The sequence below is a fragment of the Lathyrus oleraceus genome, chromosome 2, assembly GCF_024323335.1.
Source record: "Lathyrus oleraceus cultivar Zhongwan6 chromosome 2, CAAS_Psat_ZW6_1.0, whole genome shotgun sequence".
Taxonomy (NCBI): Eukaryota; Viridiplantae; Streptophyta; class Magnoliopsida; order Fabales; family Fabaceae; genus Lathyrus; species Lathyrus oleraceus.
This window is the reverse complement of record NC_066580.1, coordinates 160,235,425-160,246,736: the sequence shown is the minus strand read 5'-3', so window position 1 is coordinate 160,246,736 and position 11,312 is coordinate 160,235,425. Positions and strand designations below refer to the sequence as shown.

At 37.6% G+C, this 11,312-nt stretch overlaps 2 protein-coding genes and 1 pseudogene across 2 annotated transcripts; all 3 read left to right on the top strand.

Moving 5' to 3' along the window:
- The first annotated feature begins 6,199 nt into the window (after positions 1-6,199).
- On the top strand, positions 6,200-7,021 carry LOC127118670 (uncharacterized). Its single transcript, XM_051048915.1, has one exon. It carries the CDS (start codon positions 6,370-6,372, stop codon positions 6,850-6,852), a length of 483 nt encoding a protein of 160 aa, XP_050904872.1. The 5' UTR covers positions 6,200-6,369; the 3' UTR covers positions 6,853-7,021.
- Positions 7,022-7,037: 16 nt separating this feature from the next.
- On the top strand, positions 7,038-9,608 carry LOC127118669 (pleiotropic drug resistance protein 1-like; annotated as a pseudogene).
- Positions 9,609-9,702: 94 nt separating this feature from the next.
- Positions 9,703-10,833, top strand: LOC127122409 (vacuolar cation/proton exchanger 3). The gene is made up of 4 exons (XM_051052749.1): positions 9,703-9,933; positions 10,021-10,155; positions 10,408-10,524; positions 10,672-10,833. Exons 1-4 carry the CDS (start codon positions 9,703-9,705, stop codon positions 10,771-10,773), a joined length of 585 nt encoding a protein of 194 aa, XP_050908706.1. The 3' UTR covers positions 10,774-10,833.
- Positions 10,834-11,312: the final 479 nt, after the last annotated feature.

Genomic DNA, 11,312 nt, shown 5'->3' with positions numbered 1-11,312 from the left:
ATAGACAATAATAACAAAGTCACAATTAAGTACAAAGACAGAGTAATAAATGAATCAATGGCACTCAAAGTCTTACATTAGACGAAGGCACAATTCAAGATAGATCAGTCTCAAATGTTGGCATTGGCCAAGTCCTTTAGCATCAGGAATGTTTCCTAATTCTAAGTCCAAAAATACCAGATCAAGTCCAACAGTCCACCATATACTTTTTAGGGTTTTTATTGTTTTAGGTGTTTTAAGTTCCTAAGACCACAAACAAAACAAAGGAAAACACACAATATATACAATCACAAGATAATGCTCAAATGAGTAAAATGAAAAGGACTTGAAACATAAACAAGTTGCATGAAATGTAAATGGCAATGAATGGTAAATGACTGAAATTTAAATTGCATAAAGTAAATGTCTTGAAAGCAAAAGCATAATGAATAAAAGTTAGTAAATAATTAGTCAAATGTTAGTGGTGAATTTTAATTGATTAAGTCATTCTTTGGAGAATACTCAACCATTCATTCACAAGTATGAATCCTTAAACCAAGACATCTTCTATGAGAAGTGAAATTCTGGTATCAGATATGAGATGTCGAAGGTAATGTCACGACACTAATATCTGAGTAATGCAAACAGAATAAAGATAGAGAATAGTAATGCAAGATACACAAGCAATTGTTAACCCAGTTTGGTCCAACTCACCTACATCTGGGGGCTACCAAGCCAGGAAGGAAATTCACTAAAATAGAATCAGTTCAAAGACTCTCCGTACACTTCAACAAGTTACAGTCTTTCTCACCTAATCTCTACCCGTGCAATTTCTACCTAAGCACTCTTAGATATGAGAACCCACTCACTTCCTTACAATCACACACCAGTGATTTTAAACAACAATCCCTTGTGAAAAGAAAACACTTTTCAATAACATACTCTTGATTTTACTTCACATATTCAATCAAGAAGACACACTCTTGATCTTGCTTAACAGCTTTGATCAAGAGGACACACACTTGATCTTGCTTCATAGCTTTGATCAAGTAGACACACACTCTTGCTTAACAGCTTTAGAGTGACAAATTATAACCACAAATCAGTCCAATTCAATCATCAATGGATGACTTGAATGACCTACAAGTCTCACGACTAAACAGACACAAACCCTAGCTCTCTCTCTATATTTCGCTCAGTATTGGTTGTGTGTTAAATCAGGTTTTCCAAGTCCTTTTTTATAGAAGCTTTCAGCTAGGCTTGGACATCTTGAAAACCCTAAATCTATTTTCCAATCAAATCTTCTCATGACAGCTGGTTAGATCTCCTTGGAAAATAAGTAAATCAGGTTGTAATCAATGATTGAATGCGCCAGCTAATCAGATCTTCAATCATACATAGATTTCCATTAATTGTGCAATCACAAAACATCAGACATTCACACTGAATGTTATGTGTACAGGATGTCATGACATCGGGTCTGCATCTTGGAAAAATCCTGTGTATGTCATGACAGCAGGGACAACCATATCAGATGCCATGACCTTGTGTATGTCATCTGAAACAATCTTGCATGAACATGTCTTTCATTTAAGCTCCAGCAGGTACATCCAATATCAGAAGCCATGGCATTATATGTGGCATTCTGAAACAATCCTGCCTGAACATGTTCTTGAACTTCAGCAGGTACATAGGATATCTCATGTTAAGACATCACACATAACATCTTGTAAACACTCGTTGTTTTACCAAAATTGCTGCCAACACTTAGAAATAACAAACTCCCCCTTTGGCAAATTTTGGCTAAAACATATATCTGTCCTTTTTGTTCACAAGGTAAATTATCAGCAGTTAAACAACATAACAGTAGTTTAAACAACAACATAAGCAAATAAAATTACTAGATATAGCTACTAGTAATACACACATGCATAAGGGTACTTCTCCTCCCCCTAAATCTGTGCAACAGAAACAGAATTACAAGTTATGGATGCAACTAGTAAGACACACAAATGCACAAGGGTACTCCTTCTTCCCCTAAATCGGTGCATACATCAAACATCTTCCATGAACATAACAGCTACTGTAACTCCAACACATGTACCAGCCAGAATGTCATTCTGACATCTACTTCAATATCAACATATGTGCATCATATCAGACATCCTCTTTGACATCTGTAAACAAAACAATATCAGACATCCTCTTTGACATCTGTAAACAGAACAACATTCTGTTTTAACACCTGTGTACTTCCTTCAATAATAGTTGTCCTTCAGTTCAGCTACATACAACTTACCACTCCACAACTGCTTCCACATTCCATATTAACACTTCTCCCCCTTTTTAGTCAAAATTGACCAAAGGTGACCAATTTGACAAAATAAATGTCAATTAGTCTATCAGAGAATGTCAGGACAGATGTTATAACATTAAACATGTTAAAACATAATAGTTAAGCAGTTCAAACAATCATTATACACAGTTGTGATAGCTGAGATAATGAACAAATCCAAGAAACTCATTAAGAGCCCAAAATATTACAAAACGGGCATCAATGAGGACTGCCACAAATTACACATTTTAAAAAAAAAACAATAAAACATCAGTCTTCCAAACAGCAGCACCAGAACAGCAACAGTCACAACAGCCACACAACACCCCTCACACAATCTTCAGTCTTCCACAAAAAAAGAGGGGGAACCATCAATCAGAAGAAGAGGTATCACCTTCACCTTCACCTACACCTTCAGAGCCTTTAGAGCTTTCAGAGCTGCCACTGGATTGGGCTTCTGCATCCGAGTTCTTAACAACCTTCTCCATTTCTGCCTTTTCCAAGCTGCAGATAAGAGCTTCCAAAGTTTCTTTTCTTGCCTTGGCCACCCTTATACCATTCTCCAATTCCTTGCAGGTATCTTTTAGTTGGTCAATTAAGCTCCCTTGAGATGCAGGTTCCCTTCTGGCAGATGTCATGACAACATCATTGACATGACTTCCCTCAAACAACTTATAATGAATGGATAGAGGGGGTTTTCTTCTGCTTGGCATGTCATTTGTATTGAGTATGCCTGGTTGTTGACTCAAGATAATACCACAAATGATGGATGGAAAGGAAATGGGCAATTTCACAGCATTTGTAGAGGCATGTCTGATGGTTTGATCAAATATAAACTTTCAAAAATCATAGTTAATCCTGGTTCCAATTGCATGAATGATTCTTCCAAGACTAATGGAGATGGTAGAGATATGATTAGTACGCACCCAATTAGCTGAACCAATCTTGTGTAAGATGGCATATTTGATAGTGAGCTTCCCAGCTGATAAGTGATTCCTACTAGGCCATTCCTTAACTTGGCCAGCTGTAATAACCCTACAGACCTCATTGTCTGCAGTCTCTAGGTCTACTCCTCCATCAGTTCCTCTTCCTAGGAACTTGTTGATAATACTTGGTGAGAATTTCACACATTTTCCCCTTACAAACACCTTGCAGAACTCCCTGCTGCTCTTTTCATAAATATCCTCAAGGATATTAACAATAAACTCTTTTACCAACCCCTCATAACATTGGGGTAGAGCTACCACAGTCTTCATTAGTCCAGCATTTTTGATCAAATCAATTACCCCCTTCACTTCTACAGCCTCTTTTCGAAGCTCTCTTTAAACAGCTACTCTCCTCTTAATGACAAATTTCCATTTTGCAGCACCATCTTCTAAATGAAAGGAGATGTTGTCTAGGTGCACAACAGTAGCTTTGCCATGAGACTTCTGAACAGCATGCCTTTTTACATGGGAGATGTCTGGGACATCGTCTTCGACATCCTCCTCAGAGTCAGAGTTGTCTCTTTCTTTCCTTTTCCTAACCTCAACTTTGCTCCAGGACTTTGAGGGTCCTACACCAGCAACCTTTTTCACTCTTGTTGTTCTCATTTTAGCCACACTTTTCCCTTTCCTAGCTCTCAGTTTCTCATCTACACTAGGTTTTACAAGATGAGCCAAAGGAGCATCCTCTTCTTCAGAGATTTCTTCCTCTAGGTCAATAATATTCTCCTGAACATATTTGCTGATTTCTTGTTAGGTGGGGATTTACCTAGAGAGCATAGCCCTTCAGCAGCCACTTCCTTTTCTGATCTAGATGAATCATCATCTTTATCAGCATGAGGTTCCTCCTCAGGAGAGGGGTCCCTTCTGGACAGAGGGGTAGAAACCCCTTTGACTTTATGCCCTTCACTTAGAATCCTAGTGACTAGTTTCCTTATGGCATGATCAGCATAATGCATGTCTTTTGGAAGAGAAGAGTTACCAGGGGTATTACCTTGCTTATCTCCATCCTTGGAGGAGGGACCTGGGGTGTCGCCTGGTATTACGCAAAGTGGAGTAACGTCCATCACGTCTTCATCTAGAAACTCCATGGAGGGAGTCTTTGCATGGTGAGAGGATTTTGAACCAGATGATGATGGATGTTGAGACATATTGTAGGACTTTTGAGAGAAGTTTCTTTGCCCTAGCTGAGCTTCTCTGAGAAGTTGAATGGAGATAGAGATTGTTGTGTTTAGGTAGCGTGTGCTGAGGGAATAGATACTATTTTCAATGCTAGGGAATGATTTATCATTAATGTGGCTCTTTCTTTTAAAAGAGCAGACACTATTTTTATTTCCTTTATTTTTCCACTTTAATTCCCATAATTTCACAAAAGTCCAAATCCCTAATTTCCCTCCCTCATATTTAATTTGAATTTCACCCAAATTCCTTGCAACCTTGTCTGCTAGTTCCAGTCCATGCTTTAGACCTCTGAATTTGTCTTCCACGAATTTTCTAATGAAATGATAATAACAAAAATAGTACTTTGTCCATCTGTGCTGAATCTGATTTTTGGACCTAGTTTCAGTAGTCAGGTTGTCATAATACAATGTCATGACATCGTGTGTGACATTGTATGCAATCATCAATAGTTTCATCCAATCCAGTTGAGCCCAACTGCTTCCATCTTCTATACCTTTCACATGTGTAGGAGCAGGTGTCATCCCAATCTTCTCCACATTGTTCTTGGCATTTTTGCTTTGAGATAAACATATAGTCCCCTGTGGCCTAGTCCCAACAGTTTCATTCTGCCTATGACTAGTCACATGTCCACCTTTTTGATCTAACCTCTCAGTTGTTTGAGCTATCATAACCTTTTCTCCTATGAACGTGAGGTGTGACATCTTTGTCTGACATTTCCCACAGACTTGTTTTTCATCACTCTTGAGAGCATCTATACTCATCTTTATCCATTCCTTTTTGACATAGGAATTCTTTAAGGGATAATCCATTTGAGAGCTCCACATGTAGCAGTTGTCTTTGGTCCTGATTCCTTTCATAATCACTTCACTATTTTTGTCAAAGATTAGACATTCAGTTTTGGTGAGGTTAACATTCAGACCTTGATCACATAGTTGACTGATGCTTATTAGATTTGCAGTCAAGCCCTTAACTAGTAGAACCTTGTCAAGTTTAGGATCTCCAAGATAATCAGGCTTACCAGTTCCCTTGATTTCACCTTTTTCTCCATCTCCAAAGGTTACATGGCTTATGGTATGATGATGCAGATCAGTTAGCAGGTCTTGGTTTCCAGTCATGTGTCTGGAACATTCACTATCAAAGTACCACTCTTCTTTGGCTGAGATTCTGAGGGGAATGTGAGCTATCAAACCTGTAACATTAGTCTTAGGAAGCCATTGCTTCTTAATGATAGGCCTGTGTTGTTTGGGTTTGGATTGATAGTGATTCTGATGATGAGCAGGCCTAGGATAACCATACAGTTTATACACTACGCCAAAAAGTTTTTTTAACAGCGCATCTTAGACAGCGCTTTTAAAAGAAAGCGCTGTCTAAGGTTAAAATAAAAATAAAACACGGAAAATGTTCTAAAAAAATAATGAAAGCGCTGTCTAAGGGGGGGTCTTAGACAGCGCTTTTAGAAAGCGCTGTCTAAGACCCCCCCTTAGACAGTGCTTTTAGAAAGCGCTTTTAAATATAGACCTTAGTCAGCGCTTTTGAGAAAGCGCTGTTTAAAGTCTTTCAATTAAAAAAAAAATTAAAACCAAAAGCGCTGTCTAAGGTGGGGGTTTAGAAAGCGCTTTTGGAAAGCGCTGTCTAAGGCATATCTTAGAAAGCGCTTTCCACAAAAGCGCTGTTTAAGCTTGCAACAAACAACCATATTTAATTTATATATTTTTGATTTATTTTAAACTTTTCCTAACCTACCAAAAGCATAAACATAAGAAGAATCTCCACCTTGATATCCACCGCATCTTCAAACAACAAAAACAAAAACAACCCAAAAATTGAACTCTTCTAAAGTGCCCCTTTAACCAAATTTACAAATCAAAATCAACTTTCGATTTCGCTACGATGTGTTCAATTAAATTGATGTTGATTTTGTTAATCTCTCTAACACTATCATCACCATCGTTGTCGTCATCAACATCATCGCATGCATTGATTCAACAGAACAATCTATCAGCTTATGATCTTCTCATGGAATACGGTTTCCCGATGGTTCTTCTTCCGAAAGGCGCGATTGGGTACACGTTGAACAGAGAAACGGGGCAATTTTCGATGTTCTTCGAAAAAAGTTGTAGTTTCACTATTGAAAGTTACACGCTTAGTTACAAGTCTACTATCTCTGGCGTGATTTCTGAGAATAAGCTTTATAAACTCAAGGGTATTTCCGTCAAGATTGTGATTTTGTGGCTCAGTATTGTGGAGGTTTCTCGGAGTGGTGATGATATTGATTTTTCTGTGGGTATTACTTCTGCTAGTTTTGGGGCTGAGAATTTCCTTGAATGCCCTCAGTGTGATGCGGATTCGATTGCGATAATGATCTTCGTTTAAACGGTGACGTTTCTTCAATTTAGGTTTTTTTTTAATTGGGTAGTTGATACAATTTCGGAATGGGTTACTGAACTTTTCTGTATAAGATTTTAGATCTATCTTTTTATTTTTGTGGTATGCTTTTTTTTAATTGAAATAAAATAATGATAGATGAATTTTATGAGGGTTATTTTGTTTCCCCTAGAGTGTGTGAATCATGACTACACTAATCATATATTAATAGTTTTCATATCTCAGTTTCTACAAATAGCATTGTTTTCTGGTGTCTGTCATATCAGTTTGCAGAAAGCCTTCTGGGTTTTGTTTGGTTTAAGCTTAAGTTGCAAAAGTTGTTATCTTTTTATTATACTAGTGTAAGTGTTGAGTTGGAGCAATGGAAGGAAGTGATATATACGGAGCGAGTACGAGTTTCCGCGCGAGAAGTTCTTCTTCTACTAGGTTGGAGAAACAGTGGAATAGAGGCTTTTTCGTCGCGACGTGGAGAACTAGAAGATGATGAAGAAGCTCTTAAATGGGCTGCACTTGAAAAACTCCCTACTTACAACCGTTTGAGGAAAGGGTTGTTAGCGACATCACGCGGTGTTGCCAATGAGATTGATATATTAACTGATCTTGGATTTCAAGAAAGACATAAACTTTTGGATAGGTTGATCAATGTGGCTGAAGAGGGTAATGAGAAGTTTTTGTTGAAGCTAAAGGAAAGAATTGATAGGTAAAACTATTAAGATGTTTGGTTTCGTTTTCGACCGAAATAACATAAGAGAATATAGATCCAATATTTTTCTCACCATTTGCTATCTTTGTGGTTTTTTTATAGAGTTGGGATTGAGGTTCCGACAATCGAAGTTCGATACGAGCGGCTAACTGTTGAGGCGGAAGCTTATGTCGGAGGAAGGGCTTTACCAACTTCTTCTTGGTCCTCCGAGTTCGGGAAAAACCACGCTTCTTTTGGCCTTATCAGGAAAGCTTGATCCCAATCTCAAGGTGAAAAGCAATCCCTCTGGTCCTTAATATAAGAAAAAGTTTGTTTTTTAGATTCATTGGATAATCAATGTATCTGATCTATATAATAAATGTCTTCAGGTATCTGGGAAAGTGACCTATAACGGACATGGAATGGATGAATTTGTGCCTCAAAGAACAGCTGCATATATTAGTCAACATGATGTTCATATCGGAGAAATGACTGTTAGAGAAACCCTGGCTTTCTCAGCAAGATGCCAAGGTGTTGGATCACGATACGGTTAGTCATTTTCTACACAAAGTTCATATTTTCTTTCTAAAAAACCACATACATGTCCGGAAGTATACTTCTGAATAGAAAACACTGTGTTTTTGTCTAGAAGTATACTTCTGAATAGAAAACACTGTGTTTTTGTCTAGAAGTATACTTCCGGACGACATATGATAGGTGTAATTAATGTTTTTGTGATCCATAGACTTGTTGTCGGAGTTGTCTAGAAGAGAAAAAGAAGCAAAGATTAAGCCAGACCCGGATATCGATGTCTTCATGAAGGTGAGAAGAAGCTATTATCAATATCTATTGCATCAAAACAAATTAATGACATTAAATTGACTTTGGATATACAGGCAGTATCAACTGGAGGCCAACAGGAAAGTGTGGTAACTGATTATGTACTCAAGGTATTGCGAAAATGAGAACTAGTAATATAACAAGCACTTATCCAAGAAGCACTTAATTAAATTGTTTATCCAAACAAAACTTTAATGAGTTGAAAATTATGCAGCTTTTGGGGTTGGATGTATGTGCTGATACTATGGTTGGGAATGAAATGTTGCGCGGTATCTCGGGAGGACAAAGAAAGCGAGTTACCACGGGAGAGATGTTGGTTGGACCAAGGACCACGCGAACATGTTCTCGACTTTTTTGAATTTGTTGGTTTCAAATGTCCTGAGAGAAAAGGTGCAGCTGACTTTCTTCAAGAAGTAAGTCAAAGTTTAACTGAGTTCGGCTCTCAGTCTCTTAGAACCGGATCGAATCGGGTTGAACCATGTTCAGTCTTTTTCGTTTTATTAGTCATCCGTATAACCGATTTCTTTTTGCAGGTAACTTCAAAGAAGGATCAAGAACAGTATTGGTTCCACAGAGAAAAACCATACAGATTTGTAACAGTTACTCAATTCGCCGAGACATTTCAATCATACCATATTGGAAGGAAAATAGGAGACAAGCTCGCAATTCCATTCGACAAGTCTAAGAATCATCCAGCAGCATTAACCACTGAAAAGTATGGTGTTAACAAGAAGGAACTACTAAAAGCTAACTTCTCAAGAGAGTATTTGCTCATGAAAAGAAATTCCTTTGTTTACATCTTCAAGATATGTCAGGTAAATTCTAGTTCTAGTTGCGCTACATGAATCAATATTTTGAATTCATGATTTTAACTTTTGAGTACTCTTGATGTGTTTTTTAGCTTATCTTTATGGCAACGGTGACGATGACATTATTTTTAAGAACTGAGATGCACCGCGAGTCCTTGAACGATGGAGGTGTATATGCTGGTGCTATATTTTTCGCGGTAGTTATGATTATGTTTAACGGAATGGCTGAACTTTCAATGACCATTGCAAAGCTTCCTAGTTTCTACAAGCAAAGAGACCTTCTATTTTATCCTTCATGGGCGTATGCTATACCTGCATGGATCCTCAAGATTCCTGTCACATTTTGTGAAGTCGCCGTTTGGGTTTTTCTCACCTATTACGTAATAGGATTCGATCCGAATGTTGGGAGGTAAGTAACCTTATCCTTATATATTTGCAACATGTGAATACCACTAGTTTCTACAATCAATTTCGAAGTTTTTTTGTTTTATATTATGGGAATTTTTAATGTTGATAATTTTGCAGAGACAAGCGGATGTGAACTCGCTGATGTTGCTATTGGCGTTGTTATGCCATTTGCTTCCGTTGCTATTCACGTACAGAGCTGCTTCGGCTGAACTCACCGTAGAGCCTTCGCTGTATTTGTCGAGAGCTTCTAGCATTGTTATGCTGGTTGCGTATTTTGCTTACTTGATCTTTCAGTTATGGACGCATAGGCAATTATTTGAAGCGGAAGATGTATGTTTTCTTGATTGAGGTGTATATGAGAATGTTGAATTGTTAAAATTGTTGCGATTGTGATTTGTTATGCACTTTGTTGAACAGGAAGGGGAAGGGGAAGGTGAGAACAATGGAGCGGAAGAAGAGGCTGTGATTGGATTCTGGAGTGGATTTGCTTGGTTGGCTGGAATGACTGTGTTCATTGCTTTGTTGTCTGAATATGTGGTGGATACAATTGAGGTAATTCAACTAAATTGTTTAGATCTAATTTTGAAAGCTCAATTAAGCACTTGTTGAATAAGTGTTTATTATATAAGCAGTTATGTAGTATGGATTTGTTTGAATTGATTATATCTACTGATATAAGTACTTGTAAGACAGTTTGATAGAGCTTATAGTAATGTTTCAACTTATTTTCATAAACTCTTCAGAATAGCTTATAATAACAGCTTATAGGTTATATGAAAATAGCTTATAAACGATTCTTAACAGGATGCATCAGATTCATGGGGTTTATCTGTGAGCTTTCTCAGCATAATCTTGCTTCCGATAGTTGGCAATGCGGCTGAACATGCAGGAGCAATCATTTTTGCTTTCAAGAACAAGCTGGTGAGAATTTACAGACTTATAATCAATTCTATGCTTAATCCTTTCATCTAAGATATGATTAAATTCATATTTTCCAAGCTATAAAGTTGTTGAATTGAAAGAAAAGAAAATTATTCTAGTGAAGCTAAACTGATTTCATGATTGCAGGACATTTCCTTAGGTGTTGCATTGGGCTCTTCCACTCAAATTGCCATGTTTGTGGTAAATAAACATACTCTCAACTTTTATATTTATAAAGATTGCGGTTGAAACAGCGTCGGTTATGCGGTGACCTTAACATCTTTTACACGGGAGTTATATTTATCGTTGTGGACCGCAATTTAAAATTATTTTTATATAATTTTCTATATTTGAATAATAATAAAAACTTGTGTAATATTAAAACAAAAGCTTCAAAAATTTTCGTATACCTTAGACAGCGCTTTTGTAAAAAGCGCTGTCTAAGGGGGGATTAGAAAGCGCTTTAGGCAAAAGCGCTGTCTAAGGGGAGGGCTTAGACAGCGCTTTTTGAAAAGTGCTGTCTAAGGTATACCTAAAAAAATTAAAATAGGAGGGTCTTAGAAAGCGCTTTTGGCCAAAGCGCTGTCTAAGGGGGTGGGGCTTAGACAGCGCTTTTCAAAAGCGCTGTCTAAGGTATACCTAAAAAATTTAAAATAAGAGGGTCTTATAAAGCGCTTTTGGCCAAAGCGCTGTCTAAGGGGGGGGGGGGGGGGGGCTTAGACAGCGCTTTTAAGATTTAAAAAAGCGTTGTCTAAACCTTTAGCAGCGGAGGTTTAGACAGCGCTTTA